The sequence below is a fragment of the Abramis brama genome, assembly GCF_963993115.1.
Source record: "Abramis brama genome assembly, chromosome: 24".
Classification (NCBI taxonomy): domain Eukaryota; kingdom Metazoa; phylum Chordata; class Actinopteri; order Cypriniformes; family Leuciscidae; genus Abramis; species Abramis brama.
The window spans coordinates 10,136,530-10,162,242 of NC_139986.1; the positions used below are offsets into that span (position 1 = coordinate 10,136,530).

The 25,713-nt window shown below is 43.2% G+C and overlaps 1 protein-coding gene across 1 annotated transcript in view; it reads right to left on the reverse strand.

Moving 5' to 3' along the window:
- The window catches only part of LOC311075164 (ADP-ribosyl cyclase/cyclic ADP-ribose hydrolase 1), a gene marked incomplete at its 5' end in the record, with an annotated part of 174,732 nt that overhangs the window by 131,685 nt on the left and 17,334 nt on the right, over nucleotides 1-25,713 (reverse strand). The window contains 2 exons of the mRNA XM_084102362.1: nucleotides 15,648-15,730; nucleotides 15,877-16,015. Coding sequence (XP_083958488.1) covers nucleotides 15,648-15,730; nucleotides 15,877-16,015 — 222 coding nt within the window. The remainder of the gene's footprint in view (nucleotides 1-15,647; nucleotides 15,731-15,876; nucleotides 16,016-25,713) is intronic.

Sequence of the window (25,713 nt, forward strand, 5' to 3'; positions counted from 1 at the left end):
TTCATATCTCCGGATCAGTAGGTGGCGCTGCGCCGAAACGCAGCATGTAGCCTCAGGTCATGCTTGTGATGACATATACCAAGTTTGGTCTGAATCCGATAAAGCGTTGCGGAGATACAGCCTTACGTCTGTTTTCGCAAGCGCTATGTCAAATTTATTCGTGGGTTTTTCGAAAACAGTTAAGCGAATCAACTTGAATTCCATAACTTTTTGTCTGCATGGTCTGGAGATGATCTGGTTCAATTTTCGTGAAAATCGGAGCAACGGCCTAGGAGGAGTTAGAAAAAGTAGGTTTTTCTGAAAATTCAAAATGGCAGAAACATTTCCATGACGGAAAATGACGTAAACGAATCGTATTAAGCTAGGGAGTCAGAGGAAAAAATAATTTTGTTTCTAGCCCATGTGGTTCAAAAGTTATTAGCATAAACATGAGTGCAACTTTGGACAGTTGGTGGCGCTAGAGGGATTGGTTTTAAGACACCAAAATTGCTACGTTGACAGATTGGACTGTCCTCAATCAGTGTGCCAAATTTCATAACTTTCCTGCAAGCGGTTCTATGGGCTGCCATAGACACCCAGTCGGAAGAAACGGCAGAATAATAATAAGAACGGGAACAGATACAATAGGTGCCTCCGCACCTTCGGTGCTTGGCCCCTAATAATAAGAACGGGAACAGATACAATAGGTGCCTCCGCACCTTCGGTGCTTGGCCCCTAATAATAAGAACGGGAACAGATACAATAGGTGCCTACGCACCTTCGGTGCTTGGCCCCTAATAATAATAAGAACGGGAACAGATACAATAGGTGCCTACGCACCTTCGGTGCTTGGCCCCTAATAATAAGAACGGGAACAGATACAATAGGTGCCTACGCACCTTCGGTGCTTGGCCCCTAATAAGAACGCCAACGGATACAACAGGTGCCTACGCACCTTCGGTGCTTGGCCCCTAATAGTAGGAACGGGAACGGATACAATAGGTGCCTCCGCACTTTCAGTGCTTGGCCCTAATAATTCTAAACATCAAGAATTAGGGCTGGGCGATATATCGCATGACATTGTTATGCGCATCTCGTCAGTAAAGCCGGTTCCTTGATTAGTAGTAAATCGCCATCACCTGCTTTCAGATGGAGTGGCATTTACTACACAGAGCCATAGTTCACTGACAAGCTGAGCCATATCGCATTAATTATCGTAGGCGATACGTCCGTGATAATTAATGCGATATGGCTCAGCTTGTAGCGCTTAAAAAACATTTGACAATATCTTCGAAACCGTTAGATCAATCGAAACGAAATCACTGTCAGAAGTTTGGAAACATAGGTCGTTGACTGAACAGTAATGCCCAAATGCGAAAATACTGATAGTAAGGGGTAGTAAAATCCAATCAAAGTCAGGTGTCAATCATTTTTTACCTGTTTTTTCATATAAATGTCTATAACTCCAAAGCGAATTGAGATATTTTCACCAAAATTGACACACAGATGTATGGGCTCACTCTGAGGACACATAAAAAAAATGGTGGGATTGAGCCTCTTGGTGGTGCTATAATAGAACAAAACATGAAATTCCCATTGACTTCAATACAGTACTGTGATATAAAATGCTATACTTAACAAATGCATTGGTGTAACATTACGAAACTCAGGTGATGGCGATTTACTACTAATCAAGGAACCGGCTTTACTGACGAGATGCGCATAACAATGTCATGCAATCGCCCAGCCTTATCAAGAATGGTAAAAACATAAACACTGTCGCCCAACATCGGTTAACAGCATATGCAATGTTATCATCTTAATAAACGCCTACTAATTAGAATGACATACAATGTATAACAAAGCTCCTAAAAGTGTTTCGAACCAATAAATGTACATTTTAATACATTTTAAGATTTTATTTGTGATAAATATTAAACTAGAGACAAATTATCAAGTTAGTCACCTGAGTCAGTGGGGTGGCAGTGGCTCAGTGGTTCATGTAGGTTGTCTACAAACCGAAAGGTTGGTGGTTCAATCCCCGGTTCCACCTGACCAAGTGTCGAGGTGTCCATGAGCAAGACACCTAACCCCAGCTGCTCCGACGAGCTGGATGGCGCCTTGAATGGTTGACACCGCCGTCGGTGTATGAATGAGTGAGTGATTGGGTGAATGTGAGGCTATGTAAAGCACTTTGGTGGCCATAGGTCTGTGAAAGCGCTATATAAAATGCAGTCCATTAGTTTATAGAGCCGGGACGCGAACTTGAAGCACCGCAAAGCACAGGTCGAAAAGCTGTCCACCAGGCTACAGCGTCTTACCACAATTGAAATGCTCATGCAAAACCTCGTTAAAGTGGCATTTTTCTATTGAAATTGTAAGAACTGATTTTCCTGCTAAGACAAAACTCACCCTGCAATAAAGCCATAAAACGCACCCTGGACAGAAGATCAAAGACAGAGCACAGCAAAGACAGAGCACAGGACATTGTCCTGTCCAAACTTTTCTCCTTCCTTATCTCTGCATCCCCCTCTCCCTCCACCCTTCCTCTCCCCCTGAGTCAAGTCACCAAAAGTTCACTAAGAATGTCTATATATCACATATGATATATCTTGTGAATCTATTGTTTTTCCTTTTCATGTTTGGTATCATTTTAAGTGTCTCAGTGCGATTGGTAAAATGGTCTTAATTTCACTGCAGTCATTGGTTTAATGAGAAAGATTGAGAACTTAGGAGAATCCTGTTCTCCTCTCTGGGTGATGTCTCTTCAAGATATCTCCCGAAACCAGGTGCTACCCCCTGGGGTACATGAATTGACCCAAAAATATTGGTACAACCCTTTTGTTCTGGTCTGGGTATTTAATGGTAGGTGACAGAGCAGTCTTTGGGACCCTTTACACAATTGCGACGTGACGTCTCAAAGCGACACCGGGTTCTTAATAAACGAATATTTGAAATTATGAGATGCTCAGAATAATCAAAGATCTAAATTAATTCATAATCAATATTTATGATTATTTTCTAATCAGAAACACGATCTAAATTGATTATCATTTGAAACTGGAGTCAGATTAAAGGAGAACTATTTTAACATTGAGCTAATTTTTTGGTACATTTGGAGTGCTGTCAATACAGAGAACAACGACAAAAATCGGTGTTGCCTACACCGTGTTATCCTCTTTTTAAAATTTGCACCCTGTTGACTTCAATAGGGCAAGTTTTAAACCTGCTTTTAGCCTCTTAACATCCTTGATGTGTCATTACAAGTGCACAGCCAATGTGAGTGATTCCTTCAGAGTGAACACGGGTCAATCTGACTGCAGTAGATGTGAAAGATATGAATAAAAATTATAATTCAGCCAGCGCTCATGCCTGTATTTACATCCTGTTTTCGGTCGAAGTCCATAGTAATCGATTGTCGAGTTCACGCGCATAGGTTTAGTACCTATGATCACGCGCGTGAACTCGACAATCGATTACTTTGGACTTCGATCGAAAACAGGATGTAAATACAGGTATGTGCGCTGGCTGAATAAACATAATTTTTATTCATATCTTTCACATCTACTGCAGTCAGATTCACCCGCGTTCACTCCGAAGGAATCACTCACATGACCTGTGCACTTGTAATGACACATCAAGGATGTTAAGAGGCAGTGGCGGATTTAGCAAATCGGGGGCCCAAGGCGAAGGTAGGCTATGGGCCCCTCCCCATCCAATCTTTAAAAGAGAACGAAAAAAATATGTAGGCCCTACCGACTGAATGGTGGATAGGCAGGTAAAGCTAATCTACGGGGAAGTAAAGGTTAGAGAGGAGAAAAAAACATCCTCTTTAAACCCTGCATACACTTCTTTAACTTACTCCTAAACAGAAACATGTTACAATGTTTACATGGTAGCCAACAATTTCTGGTAAGCTATGTTTTTTTTTTTTTTTGCTTGTATCAGCTGGTATAATTTAAGGTTAAAATAAGTAATATAGTAGGCCTACACATATTTAGCCAAATACTCTCTAGGCTATAGCTCTTTTTTTTTCTAGCCAATTACATGGCTTTCCTGAGGTAAATGTTATGTGACTGTTCTCCAGCTGTTTTACCTCTTTCCGCGGTTGAAAAACACTTATTGATCAATATTATGAATGAGGAATATACATTTCGTTAAGTTATACTGTATCTTTCAACATTGTTAATTCGTGTTTATTTACTATTAGCTAGAGATGATCAGTTCACGTGCCGCTATAGGAATCTGTCACGTTACATTAAAACGGCAAAACGGTATTTATTGTTTGAATTTCGTAATAGAATTGACAGAATCTGAGAGCTGAGATTTTTTTTAAATATCATGATTCATAAGTAAACTGCTCAGTTTTGTCTGTCGATCTCCGTGTCCTCTTTGCTTCACGATTTTTCTGTGCGTTGGACGTTGTTGTTCCTGATCTGTATCCCCAACAGTAGCCGTAAAAAAGTTTGTCATCTTTGGCAGCGTTCCCAAATACTTATCAGCGTCTTTTCACTTTTTTTCTTTTATTTGAGCCGCTTGGGTAACTTCGAAACTTTAAATTTTCGCGTTTAGACTCGTCTTGCTCTGTTTGTGTATTTCCCAGTCCTCCTGTTACTGCGTGTTGTTTATCTTTAGCGCCGCGCACTTTTTGCTTTCCTCCCGCTTCCTCCTTTTTTCAGCACCGCTTGGGTAGCTAGCTTCGCTTCATTTTTACTCTGTCTACTACTCTGTACACTCTGTCTGTCACTCTGTACACTCTGTCTGTCAGTCACTTCTTTTTCTCCATCAGTTTTTTGGCACAGCCTTGTCACTTTCGCAGATGCGCAGTAAAAGTGAGATAATGGAATAGTCCAATGTAGTGAGGCGGGGGGCCCCCTCCTGTCTGCGATTTGATTTGATGCCATTTTTCGCAAATGGAGTTTTAGAAATATATAATAAAAAAAAACAAAAAAACTTAAGCATAAGTTAATAGGGCATTTTGGGGGCCCCTAGGTAGCTCGGGGCCCAAGGCAATTGCCGACCTTTGCCTAATGGTAAAGTCCGCCCCTGTTAAGAGGCTAAAAGCAGGTTTAAAACTTGCCCTATTGAAGTCAACAGGGTGCAAATTTTAAAAAGAGGATAACACGGTGTAGGCAACACCGATTTTTGTCGTTGTTCTCTGTATTGACAGCACTCCAAATGTACAAAAAACTGAGCTCAATGTTAAAATTGACCGGAGTTCTCCTTTAAGCGTAGAGCTAAAGTAATGAAACTAAATTCCAATAAATTAAGTGAACTTCACTGGAGCGTTGAAAAGACATACACACAGTATCCCTTCGCCCCGGCCATTGGATTTCCGTTGTTGGGCCAATGGGTGGTCCTTACAAAATGTTATTTTATACTTCAATGTTTTCATTATTTATTAAAGAAAATTATCCTGATCATAACAACCTACTGTAGGCCATTTCATTCTTAATATCACAAAGAATGCAAAAACACAAATGCTGCCGAGTCCAACTAACATCGGTTAGCAAGTCCTGATAATGTTTTAATTTTACGATCATTTAGTTTAATTTATTTCAGTGCCGTGTTTCAGTTAAGAAATCGGTAACACTTTAGAATAATGGTCCGTAGTTAACAAGTAACTATGCAGGAAGTAATAGGTAGTACTGCATTAACACAGAACTTAATACTATTAACTAATATGGAAGCAATATTAACTAAGCAGTAAGTAATATCTAAATTAGTACAAAGGTAGTTCCTTGGTAGGTATTTGATTATTACTAAAGAAATGTATCCTCACTGAGAACTACTTGTGAACTAAGAAAGAATAACCAATTAATTACTAATCACAAAAGTAACATGTCTAAAAAGTGAACAATTGTGGGGGTTTTTTTTTTACTCTTAACATGGTCATAACATTTCAGAAGCTTGTGCCTCAAATGGGTTCTTAGTGGAAACCAGTTTATGAATATTATATTTCCCCAAATACATTAGCTACAGGTTGAGATTGTGACTACTACTCTTGCCAAAGGATGGACGCATGTTCTCTGTTTATTTCAAACTTAAACATAGAATAATACTAATAATGATAATTTGTTTAAAATTTTAAACAATTAGGAAGTGATGCTGACACTCATGATTGGATTAGTTCACTATTATGAGCTCTATTGAGTGTCAGTTCAATATGTCTCAGACTCCAAAGACCTACCTTTATGTTACAGTAGCCGCCAGAGGAGGACTTCTCTTTAGGATATGAATATAAACATTGGTGTTCTCTTGTCAAAAACAATTTGCATCCTTAATGAAGAAATTGGCTGCATTTATGTTGCGATAATCGCAAAACCACATCTTCCAGATTACAATGTTTGTTAGAATATTACTAGTGCCTGTACAGTATGTGTTAAATATAAAATTAAATAACTTGTATTACTTGTGAAAAACATGCTAACTCCTCACTAATTACTCAAGCGTTACCTTGTTATCCCGCAGGAACTACTAGTGATGTGGCCCATTATTTTAAAGTGAAAAACATGCTAACTCCTCACTAATTACTCAAGCGTTACCTTGCTATCCCGCAGGAACTACTAGTGATGTGGCCCATTATTTTAAAGTGAAAAACATGCCAACTCCTCACTAATTACTCAAAATTAATGTTTTGACTCTATTGCATTCAATTGTTTTATCAATTAAATTTTCAGTCACATTTATTAATACAGTTTAACGTTACTCATAAATAATAACATTTCGCTCTGTTCATGCCTTCTGCTGCAAATTCGTTTCGGATGATTTGCCTATATGGTGTTAAACAAGAATACACTTTAAAACCTTAAAAATACCTTCTTTAATCGTTTAACCATTTTGTGTTTTAGTTACTGTGAGACACAAAAGGTATTTTCTCCTATAGACCCATAATACACTAAAACACAACATAAATTCACAAAATATATCAATTTTATTAGCTTGATGTAATCCAAATCTTTAGAATCCATACGTTGTTTGCAAGAAACAGATCCAAATTCAGCCCTTTATCCAGTGATCTTCATCTCCATTTCCGCTTCTCCCGAAACGTTAGGACATGTTTTACGGCAGTGATATCAGACGCTTATTGGCTCTCGCATGCTTCGTCACAGATTACGACATGCCGTGTTTAAATTGGTGTACTATATTTGAATTGGAGAAGCGCGCGCGCCTTCACAGAGCGAACAGCGAACCGAAACCGGATTAACATTTTCATGGATTAATAATTTATATTCTGCTCTGTAACGTTACCTCATACAATACTGCCAGAGAGGACTGCGACACATCGTCATGTGAACAACTTTTGGTACCGGTTTTGATATTTTCTCAATAAATAAATGATTGTGATTATACCTGTCTGTTGTTTTTCTTTATAATTCTAGCCTATGTAACTTAGTTTACAGAAATTGTTTACAGAAATTGTTAGGGGTAGGGGTAGGATTAGTTTTACTATGTTTTAATGCTATATTGTTAATACAACTGCCATTTCCCTACACATATCTGTCCATTAAGTTTTATCCTTTTAATTTTGTCAATAAAATGGGTATGTTTAGGTGTGGGAGTAGGGTTAAGAGATCTTACATTTATAATCTATAAAATGGTAAAAGGGAAATTATACAGATATCGTTATGATATGAAATATTAGTAAATAGTTTACATTTTTTAGCTGTAAAATCGTAATAATGTTACGTTTAAACGTTGCAGATACGTCCATATTAACGTTATACGTTTCAGCATCGAAACGTACAAAAAAGTGTTTTCTATCTTTAATAAAATCACGTATTAATACCTACGTATTACAATGAGACCAGGCTGCACTAGTAGCTCCGTTAACAAGGGATACCAAGGTAACGCTTGAGTAATTAGTGAGGAGTTAGCATGTTTTTCACTCTAAAATAATGGGCCACATCACTAGTAGTTCCTGCGGGATAACAAGGTAACGCTTGAGTAATTAGTGAGGAGTTAGCATGTTTTTCACTTTAAAATAATGGGCCACATCACTAGTAGTTCCTGCGGGATAACAAGGTAACGCTTGAGTAATTAGTGAGGAGTTAGCATGTTTTTCACAAGTAATACAAGTTATTTAATTTTATATTTAACACATACTGTACAGGCACTAGTAATATTCTAACAAACATTGTAATCTGGAAGATGTGGTTTTGCGATTATCACAACATAAATGCAGCCAATTTCTTCATTAAGGATGCAAATTGTTTTTGACAAGAGAACATCAATGTTTATATTCATATCCTAAAGAGAAGTCCTCCTCTGGCGGCTACTGTAACATAAAGGTAGGTCTTTGGAGTCTGAGACATATTGAACTGACACTCAAGAGCTCATAATAGTGAACTAATCCAATCATGAGTGTCAGCATCACTTCCTAATTGTTTAAAAATTTAAACAAATTATCATTATTAGTATTATTCTATGTTTAAGTTTGAAATAAACAGAGAACATGCGTCCATCCTTTGGCAAGAGTAGTAGTCACAATCTCAACCTGTAGCTAATGTATTTGGGGGAATATAATATTCATAAACTGGTTTCCACTAAGAACCCATTTGAGGCACAAGCTTCTGAAATGTTATGACCATGTTAAGAGTAAAAAAAAAAACCCACAATTGTTCACTTTTTAGACATGTTACTTTTGTGATTAGTAATTAATTGGTTATTCTTTCTTAGTTCACAAGTAGTTCACAGTGAGGATACATTTCTTTAGTAATAATCAAATACCTACCAAGGAACTACCTTTGTACTAAATTAGATATTACTTACTGCTTAGTTAATATTGCTTCCATATTAGTTAATAGTATTAAGTTCTGTGTTAATGCAGTACTACCTATTACTTCCTGCATAGCTACTTGTTAACTACGGACCATTATTCTAAAGTGTTACCAAGAAATCTACTACAAATTAAAAGAACACACAATTTAAGACACATAACCTATTGACATGCATAGCTTTCTTATTATAGAACTCCTCAGAGGGGGTGAGCATACCAGTGCCGCTATGTTTCCGGGCAAACACAGAGATGTGGGCTCGCCGGAGACCATTTCGCCCCGACACACACGAGGTGGTGAGGTTGGCAGAACGGCCCCCTGAGGGCATCGAAGGGAAATGGGCACCTTTTTTCAAGATAATGACTGTCCTCAGATCTGTCTTAACCCAAGACGACTTCGGCTGAGACTACTAAAGGAACCAGCCTCTCAAAATTGGTCTCTAGTAAAGCTCGAGAAGCCAATCCAGTGTCCTGTAAGAACACTTTGACCGGCAGGAAACAACCGAACTGATCCTCCTCCTGCGAGTCAGACACTGAGACTAGGACTCGCTGGAGACTGCTGCATCCTGAAGCACACAAGGTGGTGGGGTTGGCACAACGGCCTCTGAGGGCACCGAAGGGAAATGGGCACCATATAATGAGGTGTTATCCATTTTCCGCTGGGTATTTCACCATTTATTTCCTTAGAATTAAATGCAGCCAAAGATCAACCAGACAAGTAAACGCGTTCTGGATGAAAGGCTGAATAGTATATTAATACAGACATCTAACTCCTCAAAGATCAGATGAGTACATATTTAATTTTCTCAAAAATTAAATGCAGTCAAATATCAACCAGACAAGTGAAAATGGTCTGGGTGAAAGGCTGAATATACTGTATTAATACAGACATCAAACCAGATTACTCCAAAATAAATGCAGCCAGAAATCAATCAGATAGAAACTTGGTCTGGATGAAAGGCTGAATATAGAATTTTCTTACAGTCATCTAACTTTCAAAGCCAGATAAATACCCTTTTACTAGAACTGATGTGCATACTCCGCTCCCAAACAAACAACAACTAAATCACGTGTATCCCCACTCATAATGAAGCGAGAGCAGGGAGGAACACACCATCCAAAATGCTGTTTGCTCGCCATTTTACTCCTCTCTAGATATATAATTTGCTTGTGGACAAACAACAATAAATAGACAGAGACAATTTTACACAGAGCACTTGCTGAAGACACAGAAGCTGACAGTGTTTGGTCTGGGTGCGCTTTATAGCTTCCTGCCATGACATCAGCCGCCTATACGCCATTGGACTGATTTCACACGTGCTTCACGACGCAATCACGCAGAGCGTTCCCATAGCTTCAATCTCGAAGTTCCCTTGAATCTGTTTAGGGTGATATAATAGATGAAGATCAGTCCTACTGTATTTCAGAAAGAACAATATATGATCATATTTTTCTGATGAGAGATATTTTGTACTAATCTAAACTTTATGATGTGGATGTAGTTTTTTTGTTCCTGGATCAGGAAAAAGCCTTTGATAGAGTTGACCATGACTTTTTATTTTTTACAATGCATGCTTTTGCATGCCCCCTCCTTGAACTGCCACCTTACCGTGGTGGAGGGGTTTGAGTACCCGAATGAACCTAGGAGCGATGTTGTCTGGGGCTATATGCCCCTGGTAGGGTCTCCCAAGGCAAACAGGTCCTAGGCGACGGGTCAGACTAAGAGCGGTTCAAAACCCCTTATGATGCCCAAAAAAAGGAGGACCGTGACGTCGCCCGGTATGGCGCAGCCGGGGCCCCACCCTGGAGCCAGGCCCGGGGTTGGGGCTCGTATGCGAGCGCCTGGTGGTCGGGCCTCCCCCCATGGGGTCCGGCCGGGCTCAGCCCGAAGGAGTGACGTGGGGCCACCCTCCCGTGGACCCACCACCTGCAGGAGGGACCGTAAGGGGCCGGTGCTAAGTGGATCGGGCGGCAGTCGAAGGCGGGGGCCTAGACAACCCGATCCCTGGACGCGGAATCTAGCTCTAGGGACATGGAATGTCACCTCTCTGGCGGGGAAGGAGCCTGAGGTTGTGCGTGAGGTTCAGAGATTCCGACTAGAGATAGTTGGGATCACCTCTACGCACGGCTTGGGCTCTGGAACCACACTCCTCGAGAGAGGATGGACTCTTCACCACTCTGGAGTTGCCCATGGTGAGAGGCGGCGGGCTGGTGTGGGTTTGCTTATAGCCCCCCAGCTCAGCCGCCATGTGTTGGAGTTCACCCCGGTGAACGAGAGGGTCGCTTCCCTACGCCTTCGGGTCGGGGATAGGTCTCTCACTGTCGTTTGTGCTTACGGGCCGAACGGCAGTGCAGAGTACCCGGCCTTCTTGGAGTCTCTGGGAGGGGTGCTGGAAAGTGCTCCGACTGGGGACTCCATCGTTTTACTGGGGGACTTCAACGCCCACGTGGGCAGCGACAGTGACACCTGGAGGGGCGTGATTGGGAGGAACGGCCCCCCTGATCTGAACCCGAATGGTGTTCTGTTATTGGACTTCTGTGCTAGTTACAGCTTGTCCATAACGAACACCATGTTCAAGCATAAGGGTGTCCATCAGTGCACATGGCACCAGGACACCCTAGGCCGGAGGTCGATGATCGACTTTGTGGTCGTTTCATCCGACCTCCGGCCGTATGTCTTGGACACTCGGGCGAAGAGAGGGGCGGAGCTGTCAACTGATCACCACCTGGTGGTGAGTTGGATCCGATGGCGGGGGAGGAAGCTGGACAGACTCGGCAGACCCAAACGTACTGTGAGGGTCTGTTGGGAACGTTTGGCCGAATCTCCTGTCAGAGAGATCTTCAACTCCCACCTCCGGCAGAGCTTCGACCAGATCCCGAGGGAGTCTGGAGATATTGAGTCCGAGTGGACCATGTTCTCCACCTCCATTGTCAACGCGGCCACTCGGAGCTGTGGCCGTAAGGTCTCCGGTGCCTGTCGAGGCGGCAATCCCCGAACCCGGTGGTGGACACCGGAAGTAAGGGATGCCGTCAAGCTGAAGAAGGAGTCCTATCGGGCCTGGCTGGCTTGTGGGACTCCTGAGGCAGCTGATGGGTACCGACGGGCCAAGCGGACTGCAGCCCGGGTGGTTGTGGAGGCAAAAACTCGGGCCTGGGAGGAGTTCGGTGAGGCCATGGAGAAGGACTATCGGTCGGCCTCGAAGAGATTCTGGCAAACCGTCCGGCGCCTCAGGAGAGGGAAGCAGTGCCCTACCAACGCTGTTTACAGTGGAGGTGGGCAGCTGTTGACCTCGACTGGGGATATCACCGGACGGTGGAAGGAATACTTCGAGGATCTCCTCAATCCCGCCGTCACGTCTTCCATTGAGGAAGCAGAGGCTGAGGGCTCGGAGGCGGACTCGTCCATCACCCAAGCTGAAGTCACCGAGGTAGTCAAGAAACTCCTCGGTGGCAAGGCACCGGGGGTGGATGAGATCCGCCCTGAGTACCTCAAGTCTCTGGATGTTGTGGGGCTGTCTTGGCTGACACGCCTCTGCAACATCGCGTGGCGGTTGGGGACAGTACCTTTGGACTGGCAGACCGGGGTGGTGGTCCCTCTTTTCAAGAAGGGGGATCGGAGGGTGTGCTCCAACTATAGGGGGATCACACTTCTCAGCCTCCCTGGGAAAGTCTATGCCAGGGTACTGGAGAGGAGAATCCGGCCGATAGTAGAACCTCGGATTCAGGAGGAACAGTGTGGTTTTCGTCCCGGTCGTGGAACACTGGACCAGCTCTATACCCTCTACAGGGTGCTGGAGGGCTCATGGGAGTTTGCCCAACCAATCTACATGTGCTTTGTGGATTTGGAGAAGGCATTCGACTGTGTCCCTCGCGGCGGCCTGTGGAGGGTGCTCCGGGAGTATGGGGTCCGGGGCCCTTTGCTAAGGGCTATCCGGTCCCTGTACGACCGGAGCAGGAGCTTGGTTCGTATTGCCAGCAGTAAGTCAGACTTGTTCCCGGTGCGTGTTGGACTCCGGCAGGGCTGCCCTTTGTCGCCGGTTCTGTTCATAATTTTTATGGACAGAATTTCTAGGCGCAGCCAGGGGCCGGAGGGGGTCGGGTTTGGGGACCACACGATTTCATCTCTGCTCTTTGCGGATGATGTTGTCGTGTTGGCCTCATCAGACCAGGACCTCCAGCATGCACTGGGACGGTTTGCAGCCGAGTGTGAAGCGGCTGGGATGAAAATCAGCACCTCCAAGTCCGAGGCCATGGTTCTCAGTCGGAAAAGGGTGGTTTGCCCGCTTCAGGTTGGTGGAGAGCTCCTGCCTCAAGTGGAGGAGTTCAAGTATCTTGGGGTCTTGTTCACGAGTGAGGGAAGGATGGAACGGGAGATTGACAGGCGGATCGGTGCAGCTTCTGCAGTAATGCGGTCCCTGTACCGGTCTGTCGTGGTGAAGAAGGAGCTGAGCCGCAAGGCAAAGCTCTCGATTTACCAGTCAATCTACGTTCCTACTCTCACCTATGGTCATGAGCTGTGGGTCATGACCGAAAGGACAAGATCCCGGATACAAGCGGCCGAAATGAGCTTTCTCCGCAGGGTGGCTGGGCGATCCCTTAGAGATAGGGTGAGAAGCTCGGTCACTCGGGAGGAGCTCAGAGTAGAGCCGCTGCTCCTCCACATCGAGAGGGGTCAGTTGAGGTGGCTCGGGCATCTTTTCCGGATGCCTCCTGGACGCCTTCCCGGGAAGGTGTTCCGGGCATGTCCCACCGGGAGGAGACCCCGGGGAAGACCTAGGACACGCTGGAGAGACTATGTCTCCCGGCTGGCCTGGGAACGCCTCGGTGTCCCCCCGGAAGAGCTGGAGGAAGTGTCTAGGGAGAGGGACGTCTGGGCATCCCTGCTTAGACTGCTGCCCCCGCGACCCGGCCCCGGATAAGCGGTAGAAGATGGATGGATGGATGCTTTTGGGTTTGGAAATGTTTTTATTTCTTTTGAACACTTATATATGAATGCATCTTACATTTAAAAAATTGGTGGTGTTTTAAGTCAACCAATAAGAATACAGAAGGGTATTAGGCACTGTCAGGTCAGTTACATGCATTAGCAGTTGAACCACTGTTGTGTCTATTAAGAAAAGGTCTGTCCGTCTTAAGGGTTGGTGATGATTCTCATTCTGTTAAACTGAGTGAGTATGCAGATGAAATGACTGTAATTGTAAAAGAAAATAAAGACATTGATATTATTAATTACAGTATGGTTTGTATGAGAGAGCATCATCAGCAAAACTCAACTGGGGAAATACTGAAGCATTTTGGTGCAATGATAAAACAACAATGCATTTACCAGTTCTCCCTGAAAATGTAAAGCGGATATTTTTTTATCCATGACCACGTTGTTTGCTATTCTGATCATTCTGAATTCTTTTTTTTCAGTTTGTGCAATATATTTTTACACATGTTTTTAAATTTTTGATTCACGCTTTGCCTTCTTTGTCCATGTCTGGATTTATCAGTTTTGCCTGGATTTACTTTTATTCTGATTGTTTGCTGTTCATGCTCTCGTTCCGTGTTTCCTAGTTTCTCTTTTGTATTATTATTTAACTGCATGTGGATCCCCTTTTCTGCACTTTTTCTTGCCTGCCTGAATGCCCATCTATAACAAAGACTGACCACACCAGCAGTCACCCTAGTCTGAACATTGCCCTGGAAGCTACCAAGGTAGACCCTAGGCATCTGAAACTGGCTTCCAGTGTGTGGGACCCAGCACATACGAGCCTGGTGGTCCCGAGGCCGGGGGTCTCAGAGGTTCTTCCACCGTCAGATGCACTTCCTGTAATGGCAGTTGCTATCTTGTGTATTTGGGCGGCACATGCTTCTCCAGGTCCTCCCGAGGTGGTGGTTTTGCTACAAAACCTCCAGGGGGTGAACTCTCTTTTTGCCCTGACATGACCACAGAGGTCATTCCTAAACTACCTTCTTTGGCACGGACACACAGGTCATCCCTGAACTTCCTCTCTGCCCTGACATGACCACGGAGTTCGTCCCTGAATTGTCTGTCTGCCCAGACACAACCACGGAGTTCGTCCCTGAATTCTCTGTCTGCCCAGACACAACCACGGAGGTTGTACCTGAACTTCCTGTCTGCCTTGACATGATCACGGAGGTCGTCCCTGAACTTCCTGTCTGCCCTGACACTATCACGGAGGTCGTCCCTTAAATTCCTGTCTGTCCTGACACAACGACAGAGGTCGTCCCTGAACTCGCTGCCTACCCTGACACTGCCACGGAGGCCATCTATGAACTCTCTGCTTGCATTGTATTGGCCAAGGAGACCCTCTCTGAACCCTGTGTGTTCCCTGTGATGGCCACAGTGGATATTTCTAACTTCTCTGTTACAGTCCCGCCTGCTCCACCTTGGTGGGCTTCTGCTCTGTCGTGGTTGCTTCTAGCCCCACCTGACCTGCAGTGGCGGTCTCCAGTTCCGCCTGATCTGCCGTGTGGTTATCAGTCCCGTCTACTCTGCTGTGGTGGTCTTCTGTTTTGTAGTCCTTTATAGTTTTTCTTGTTGATTAGTTCCTTGTGTCTTGCTTGCCAGTCACCCATTGTGTATGACTACCCCAGTGTTTCTCATGTTTTTTGTCTGGTGTTGTCCTTTTATGGATGTTGCGTGTGCTTGTTGTCAGTTTTGTTTGCCTTCCCTGCCTGTGTCTAGATTTATCAGTTTTGCTTGGATTTACTTTTATTATGTTTGTTTTAATAAATGTTTGCTGTTTATGCTCTTGTTCCGTGTTTCCTAGTTTCTATTTCAGATTATTATTAAACCCTAACTGCATGTGGATCCTTTTCTCTGCCTGTTTCCTTACCTGCCTAAATACCCATCCATAACAAATATGTATTGAACAAAACTTACATTCTGAGAAGCTTGCTTCCATAGTGAGTACACAGGATGGTTCAAACAGGTTGACCATTCTGGACAGGATTGATAGTCAAAACCTTAGGGCAGACACAGAGAAAAAGGACTTTAGTAGCCTATAAATGATTTACAACTAGGAACAGGAATATAAAATGTGTTCAGCATAATCTGTTTTCTGTCCATCTAACATCAGAAAAGCAGTAATTGTACCATCTTTTGATTGTACCTCTGTCTCTCTCCTGCTGTCCACACCAGATCAGATCGTTGAACATGAATCCCACAAGTGTGTCTTCTAATGTCCAGAAGGGTCCTGTGATGGCTACATAGCTGTGCATGAGGTCTCTCGTTTTACTCCAGAAGAGCAACTTTAAAATGATCGAAGCTTCTTAAAACCAAAGCAATCAAATCCAAGATAGATCATGTCAATTAATCACAGTCTTTGTAAATATTTTGATATGGGCAATTCTTTAATTCAATATACCACTTTAGTCATTTTACTAGCTGTAAGTAACTTTGCAACCATGCAATCTCAGTCATTAGAGTATTAGTAGACTGCCTGTCTAATATCTGCTAACAGTTTATTTTGATGGTGCCCCCAAAAGCAGGGCTGTCGCTAGTGGGGTGAAAGGTGGTGACAGTTATGCCCCCACTGCCCATGGGGCCCCACAAAATCCAGCAGTTATACTATATAGGCCCCAGTTGTATGAATAATTCTAATATGTATATAAGTTGTATGCCTGAGGTTTAAATGAAAACCACAAAAACATGCAATTTGGTTAAAGAATATTTCTCTTACCTCCCTAAAAATGGTTTAGTCTGATCTAAAGTATTTATTAATTATTCAGTCATTCACAAACATCAGACAGACCCAATAAAATTGTAAGTCCCACTCCAGCTCGTGAACAGAACCAATCAAAGTTGAGGCGGCAGCTACCTGAAGTTAACGATAAACTTGGTGGCAGAGCAGGAGACTGACTGACTGAAAAATGTCAGGGATAAGAAAACATATATCAGGGTACCAGAAACGCCATGAAAAGAAGGAGAGGGAGGCCAGGAGAGTTGTTGTACCCCAGTCGATCAAGACGTTCTTAAAGACAGGTTAGTGTATTGTTATTTCGCTGGGAATAAGAAAACTACAGTCTACAGCCTGCCACTGTCACTTTTCATTATCGGTGCGCACCACAATCGACGAAAAATGATTACGTGGTCAAAATCCCTGTCTTTTTATACTATTGTAAATCGAGTTAAAAAAAATTACACGAGTCACGACACATTGCATTATGCACCTGACCTGCCTGCTGATGTATTTTATTACATCAAGAAAACACAAATACAACACACTGAACTAAAATTAATTAGCTTTATTTAATAATATATTACCAGTTCCATATGATCTTTATTAAAATAAAAAAATAAGACAATAAATTTTTTTTTTGACTGCATTCTTGTCAATTTCTAAATGTTTACTTTTTGATTTATGAATTATAACAGACTGATGAAAAAAAAAAAAACATTATTTTGCTGTTACTTTTTTAAAATTGGTTTTATTATTATTTAGCAATTTCTTGCTTTTTGTTAGTTTTTATTAGTAGTAATTTTTATATAAACATTTAACTTTTAAAATAAAGGTTAAAATAATAAAGGTTTATTTATTTATTTATTAGTCAGGGCAGTGCATTTTAACCAGAATTAGCCAAGGGCTAGTTTTCCTCTGTAGTCCTTTTGCCCAGTGGTATAATGGCACCCTAGGGAAAGCATAATACCTTATAAACAATTGACAACTATAAAAGTAAAACTGTAGTAGTACAGCTGTGTTTGTCCGCTACAGAGTAGCTGCAGCAGAGGAACAATATGAAAGTGTTAAAGCTCAGTAAAATTAGTTCAGAAAAACAGCATAGTTATACGCACAGGCAGCAACAACAAAGAATTTGGTAAAAGCATAAAAGCAGCAATCTAAGTAGCATGCACTGTCAGTAAAGCAGGTTACAACATTTGTTAGATGCAGATTAAGATAAAAGCGTTAACATTATTAGCAAGGTCCTAAAAACATGCAATAAATATAGCTGCAAGCAGCAATTAACGGGGTTCAAGCATTTAAGACCTTCATGCCAACTATGCTAGGCCGAACCGAAATGTAGGCCTGAAACCATAAAATATCCATGATGGAGAATACACAAATGATATAAATCTATAGTCCCAGTGCACACTAATTCTTTGAAAAAAATAATGGTTTTAAACATGTGTTTATCAGCCAATGCTGGATAATGATAACTATTAGATTAAATAGTGTTTCTTGAAGCAAAGTTGTTCAGTGTGAGGAGATCTATCAAATGATATGCATATTGTGTGGATATGAGAAAAAACACATTTCTTTTAAAATTCTGACAGACCTCTAGGGCCATGAGTCGAACATGCCCACCATGTTTGTTTTGATAGGCCTCTGTTAACGTTGTCTAATAGGTGCTCAAACTTCACTGGCTAATGGCGGCCATGTTTTTCGAGATACGCCAATGTCCTCATAGAAAGACATGGCACCCTGGACAAAGACACTGCATGCCAATTTTTAAGTCAATCGGACTAACGGTTGCGTAGTTATAGCTGTTTTATGCATTTTCGTATTATAGCGCCACCAAGGGGTGAATCACCGCAGATTTTTTTGTGTGACCATAGAATGAGCTCGAACATGAGTATAACAAGTTTGGTGAAAATATCTCAATGCTTTCAAGAGTTATAGCCATTTTAGTGAAAGTGGCCCTGCCTACTTCGAACGTTTTGGCGTCCCATCGCGAGCGTCAATCACCAATCGTAATTCTTTTGACAACATTTTGCCATGAGGGTTCCTTGATGATGCATGTCAGATTCCAACAGTGTCTGAAACACCAGAGCATACCACAGCGCCAACTGCGATACTGACCACTCTCTGGTAGCCTCCAAGGTCAAACTGAAGCCCAAGAAACTTCACCACGCGAAACAGAAAGGTCAACCAAAAATCATTACCTGCAAAACTGCCTATGCTGACAAAAACCAGGAGTTCGTCAAGTGGCTTGAAGAGACTCTGGCCAAAAGAAAAGGGCTGAATGCAGAAGATCAATGGAATTTCCTCAGGAATACCATCTTTGACTCTGCACTCTTAACATATGGAAAGAAAGAGCACAAGAGCAACGGACTGGTTTGAGGCCAACATTATGGAATTGGAACCAGTCATTGAAGCCAAACGGGATGCACTGATCAACTACAAGCGCAACCCCAGCCAGCAAAACATGCAAGCACTGAGAACTGCTCGCAATGAAGCACAACGAACAACAAGACGCTGCGCAAATTATTACTGGCTCCAACTCTCAGACAACATCCAGGAAGCCTCGGACACTGGCAACATCAGGAAAATGTATGAGGGGATCAAGCAGGCAACAGGCATACCAACAAGGAAGACTGCTCCCCTTAAGTCCAAGACAGGAGATGTCATCACTGACAGTGACAAGCAAATGTGTTGTTGGGCTGAGCACTACCTGGAACTCTTCTCCAAAGAAAACACTGTTACCCCAGAAGCCCTCGACAGCATTGAAAACCTGCCTGTGCTGGATGAACTGGACACTGAGCCAACTTTGGAAGATCTCAGCAAAGACATCAATGAATTAGCCAGTGGCAAGGCACCAGGTGAGGACGGCATACCACCGAAAATCATCAAGTGCGGTAAACCAGCTTTGCTGGAATCCCTGCATGATCTCTTATGCCTCTTCTGGAGAGAAGGGATGGTGCCTCATGACATGAGAAATGTGAAGATCATCACACTCTATAAGAACAAGGGCGACCGCAGAGACTGTAATAACTACCGGGGCATCTCATTGTTGAGCGTAGTGGGCAAGGTGTTTGCTAAAGTCGTCTTAAAACGACTGCAAGTCCTTGCTGACCGCATCTATCCAGAGTCACAATGCAGATTCAGGGCTAAAAGAGGTACAGTGGATATGATATTCTCTGTGCATCAGCTTCAAGAAAAATGCAGAGAACAGCAGATGCCACTCTTCATCGCCTTCGTCGACCTCAGTAAGGTCGTTTTAAGAAAATCGCAGCGCATGGAGAACCACAGTAAGTGATGGAATCCAAAGGGGAGAAGTGAAGAGACTCCAGCAGTTGAAGGACAAAAGAAGTTGCAGGAAGGAGGGGAAACAAAGCCATGACTCCAACCCGCCATCCAGCTTTGTCTGCTTAAATTGTGCACAGATAGGACTGCTGAGCCACTCCAGATGTTGCCTACAACAAGATTGATTGAAAAAGATAAAGAAGGCGCAGCCATTGTCTTTCGAGACAGAAAGGGCCTACTATGTATGAGAGCATAAAAAAATGACCCATGGGCAACTTTGATTGGATTTTTTTTGCCACTTACTATCAAACTTTTGACATCTGGGCATCTGTGTTTAGCCAACGACCTATGATTTCAAACTTCCTATGGTGGTTTCATCTTGATCGGTCAAACGGTTTCAAAGATATTGGCAAATGTTTTTTAAGCGCTAATTTACAACATTGCGCAAACCATAAGGCAGAACCTAGAATGTTTGGTATTGTTAGACTCGGCAAGGATTCAGGAATGTAAGGAGATGACTCCATTGAACATAAGTTAACCAAATCCAAAGTTATAAGCATGTAAATCATGGTCCGAAACTTCTCATACTCTTTCAGAGCATCGACCCATATCAAGTTTGGTAACGATACGTTCATGCGTTCTTAAAATACAGCATTTTCGTACCAAATTCAAAATGGCCGACGCCCAAAATGGCCGATATGGAAAAACTGGATATCAGTCGCCTCGGCATGCGCCTTGAATCTAACGAGACCACTTTTATGATTTTTGGATAAACCGTTCAGAAGTTATAACCAAAAAAATATATTTTTTCAAATATCCGGACCAGTAGGTGGCGCTGCACCTAAACGCAGCATGTAGTCTCAGGTCACCATGTTTGGTCTGAATACGATAAAGCATTGTGGAGATACAGCCTTACGTTTGTTTTTGCAAGCGCTACGTAAAATTAGTTTGCACGGTCAACTTGAATTCCATAACTTTTTGTCGGCATGGTCTGAAGATGATCTGGTTCAATTTTCGTGAAAATCTGAGCAACAACTACGACGAGTTAGAAAAAGTAGGTTTTAAAAAAAAATCAAAATGGCGGAAAGATTTACATGACGGAAAATGACGTCATATGATGCAATCGAATCGTCTTGAGCCAAGGAATTAGTGGGAATTTTGTTTCTAGCCCTTATGGTTAAAAGGTTATTAGCATAAACATGAGTGAAACTTTGGACAGTTGGTGGCACTAGAGGGATTGAGTTAGAGACTCCAAATTTGCTATGGTGACTGTTCAGACTGTCCTCTATCAGTGTGCCAAATTTCATAACTTTTCTATGGGCTGCCATAGACTTCCGTACGGAAGAAAAACGCCAACGATTTCAATAGGTGCCTACGCACTTTCAGTGCTTGGCCCCTAAAAATAAGACACAATAGGGCTGTTACCAATCAAATGAAATCAGTATCAACAAAATTCATCTTTGCAATATTGAATACTGATATTAAAAATTATTTAAAACAAGAAAAGATACTTTAAAAGTGAAATTGAAACCGCCAGTAGGAGGCAGCAAGGTGGCGATGATTCGTTCAAACATAATTCCACACAAAACTCAACACTCCAGACCCCAAATCAACAATCTAGGACCATAAATGAAGTGGGCCCCAGCCAGTCTAAGCTAACCAACGATATATATATGGGTTATTAATATTCCGTATAGGGTTATTAATATCTTATTTCTGAGAATATTACAGAAATAGTTAATTCTGAGTGTACTGACTAAGTCCTAAACGAAGTCTAGTACTGGTTGCTAATATAGCGAATTAATTTTAGACGTGTGCCTGTATGACCTCACACAAAACAAACGGAATCTTCAGTAATGTTAAGTATTATCTAGCAAGTTTATTTTCCTCCATATATCATACAGCGGTAATATCTTAACTCATAATACATATAACAAAACAACAAACCGAATTGTTCACCACAAAGGCACAGCACAAAGGCACAGTCGAAAACTGTTTGCTTCCCAATCAGCAACACCTGTGTCTGGGTTTCCTCTGAGTTAAATAACCTACCCAGGCTGATCTGAGATCAGCTGAGCCACAAAACACATACAGCCCCCTAGTGGCACAGGACAAAATTACATAAATAATACAAAATGAATATGGCTCATACACTCCAGCCCCTAATTGCGTCTGCCAGAGCAATTACACCGAATTCAAAAGAGCCATAAATACTGAAAATATAGCCCATATGAAATAGGAACCAATTACTCTTTAGCTTCATTAAGTAAGCATATTTTAGTTATCGGTCGTTCAATGATGTTTGTCTTGGTCTTCAAACGAACCACACGTACCAGACCTCTCTTATCAGGGAAGGTTTCCAGGACTCTTCCTAGCATCCATGACCCACGTGGTGCTGTGGAGTCCGCAACCATGACCAGGTCTCCAGGAACAAAATTCCTCTTCTCCTGGTTCCATTTTTGACGCTCCTGTAAAAGTGGTAAGTACTCGCGGATCCACCTCTTCCAAAAGAGATCCGAGATGTACTGGGTTTGTTTCCACCTTCTTCTTGCGTAAACATCCCTTTTGTCGAACAGTCCTGGTGGGAGAACTGGTTTTCCTTTGAGGAGTAGCAGATGGTTTGGCGTCAACGCCTCAAGATCGTTGGGATCCTCTGACAGTCCTGTGATGGGGCGATCGTTAAGCATAGCTTCAGCCTCACAGAGCACGGTATGGAACCCTTCGTCATCCAAGGTTTGCTGACGGAGCACAGAGCACAAGATCTTCCTGATCATCCGTATCATGCGCTCCAATGCGCCACCGTGATGTGACCCAGCTGGAGGGTTAAAGCTCCACTTGATTCCCTTCTTGGACAAGGCTCTTTCAATGCGGTCATGATTCAAAGAGGCTAAGGTTTCTCGCAGCTCCCTTTCTGCACCCACAAAGTTGGTGCCATTGTCAGATCTCAAGTGCGAGACTTGTCCTCTTCGACAGATGAACCTTCGCAAAGCGTTGATGCACGAGTCTGTGTCAAGAGAATAGGCCACTTCCAGGTGCACGGCCCTACTTGCCATGCAAGTGAATACTACTCCATATCTTTTCACGATGCTACGCCCTCTTTTCACGTCAACTGGCCCAAAGTAATCTACGCCAACGTTAGTGAACGGCGGTAGATCCGGAACCACTCTCTCTTCTGGCAGGTCTGCCATTTTTTGCTCACCAGTTTTTCCACCATGGAGCTTACAAATGAGGCATCTTGATATGATCTTCCTCACTGCAGTAGGTCCACTTGTGATCCAGTATTTTCTCCTTGTAGCGGAAAGAACATGATTTCTACCTCCATGTCCAAGCTGTACATGGACATGACGGAGGATAAGATCGGAAATATGTTGGTCCTTTGACAAGATGAGGGGGTGTTTAATGTCCTCAGGGATTGCTGCCTTTTTCAGCCGTCCCCCAACTCGTAGAAGTCCTCCTTCTAGAACCGGATCCAATTTGAGAATGCTGCTACTTCTCGGCACTTGTGGCTTGCCAGAGGTTAGTGCAGCAAATTCAGTGGGGAATCTCTCTTGCTGGCAAAAAGCGATTATGGAGGTCTCAGCCTCCAAGAGATCTTCCAGCGTCACCTTCTGATTCCCAAGCGATGTTGAGAAAGCTTGCATCTCCTTTTGCACATCCAACCTTGCTGCTCCAATAGCACTGGTGTTTGCACGCTCCAACTCTTTTCTTTTTTCTTTCAGTTTGAGCAGAGTTCCTTTCAGCTTAATGAGCCACACAACTGCAACTTTCAATCTTTGCCAATCAGAGAAATGGGTCATCAGTTGCGATGTGGCGTTAGTGTCAACAAGTATGGCATTGACCGTCAGACTTCTCTTTACTTCTGGGTCGTCAGCAGTGACACTTGTATACACAGGAAATGTTGGCCACGTTTCTTCAGGTTCCCGTAGGAATTCTGGGCCTTCTATCCATCTTTGCTTTACAAGATCTTCTGCCTTCAATCCACGTGAAGCATCGTCAGCAGGGTTCAGGGATGTGGGAACGTATCGCCACTGCTCAATTTCCGAGTTGTCCCTGATGGTGGTTACCCTGTTTGTTACAAAGGTTTGAAATCTTCGGTCCTCATTTTTTATGTACTTAAGAACTGATGTGCTGTCAGTCCAGAAGCAAGTCTTCTTTAGTGGAAACTGGAGCTCCGATTGAAGCATCTTGTCCACTCGTACTGCAACAACGGCAGTGGTGAGCTCTAAACGGGGAATGGTGATAGTCTTCAGGGGGGCTACTCGGGCTTTGCCAAATAAGAAAGTAACATGAACCCTCTCATCCATGTTCTGCATCCTCAGGTAAGTAGCCGTACCATAGCCGTTCTCGCTCGCGTCGGCGAAGTGATGCAATTGGGCGCTGACAGTCCTCCCAAATCCTGCAGGCTTCACACATCTGTGAATCTTGAAATATGCCACCTTCTCAAGATCTGTCAGCCATTTGTTCCACTTCTGCTGGAAAGCTGGAGGTATTGGATCGTCCCAATCACATTTCGTCCTGCATAACCCCTGCAACAGCAGCTTGGCCGGGAGTACTACAGGTGCCAGGAACCCCAATGGATCATAGACAGAACTGATGATAGATAGCATGCCTCGCTTGGTTGCCGGCTTCTCCTTGACTTTCAGCTTGAATTTGAAAGTATCCGTCTCGATACACCACTGCAAACCCAAAGCTCTGTCCAACGGCAGCTTATCCCTGTCCAGATCAAGCTCATGCAGGTTCTTGGACTTGAGATCCTCTGGGAGGCTTTGCAGCACTTCTCGACTATTACTAATCCATTGAGTGAGGGTAAACCCACCTCTGCCGCAAATGGTTATAAGGTTCTCAACCATGGTGACTGCATCTTCTTCAGAGGGTAGACTCTTCAGTAGGTCATCCATATAGAAGTTTCGGTTGACCGATTCAATCACTTCTGTTGGAAAGTTGGCCTGATTGTCTTCAGCGGTTTTTCTAAGAGCAAGGCAGGCGACACTGGGTGATGAAACCGCTCCAAATAAATGGACAGTCATGCGATGCTCTACAAGACCTTGCTCCAGGTTACCTTGAGGCCACCATAAGAATCTTAAGTAGTCCCGATGTTTCTCTGCCACCTTAACCTGGTGGAACATAGCCTTTATGTCCGCCATTATGGCCACCTGTTCCTGTCTGAACCTCATAAGAACTCCAATCAACGAGCTGGTGAGGTTCGGTCCTTGCAAGAGCTGACTGTTGAGTGAGATCCCTTTGTACTCTGCTCCACAGTCAAACACCACTCGTAGCTTTCCTTTCCGTGGATGGTACACACCGTGGTGTGGGATATACCACACCTTCCCTGTTGGCGTTTCCAACTGATGCTTCGGCACTTCTTCGGCATAGCCATTGCTAATGACATCAGCAAGAAAGTTGTTGTACTCTTCATGAAAGCTTGCATCTTTCTGAAGTCTTCTTTTTAGACCACTAACACGTTGCATGGCAACACCGAGGTTGTTCGGCATCGAAACATCTTTCCCTTTGAAAGGCATTTGAAACGTGTAGTGTCCGTTTTGAAGCTGAGCAGAGCTTTCCATTATCTCCACAAATTTCTTTTCTTCCCTTGACATTTCTTCCTGCTCTGCAGAAGCTTGCTCATTGAAGTCGTAGTTGTACTGGCTGGTTAACAGTTCTTCAATTCTGTCAATGGCAATTCTGTTGGCACAAACTGAAGGGTGATCACTTCCACAGTCACTACTTCCCCGTAACGGACCATTTATTACCCATCCCAGAAGGGTTCTGATCGCATAGGGTCCTTCACCATCACAACTGTTAATCACCTCCCAAGGCTCCATCAACTTGGAGGCATTTGTGCCAATTAACAGGTCAACATCAGCATTTACATGGGGAATTTTTACATCCTCTAAATAAGGCCATTTTCTCAGCTCCCTTTCGCTGATTATGTTGGCTGTAGAGACAGGCATCTCTTTCTGGGTACACACTTTGGAAAGTGGATAG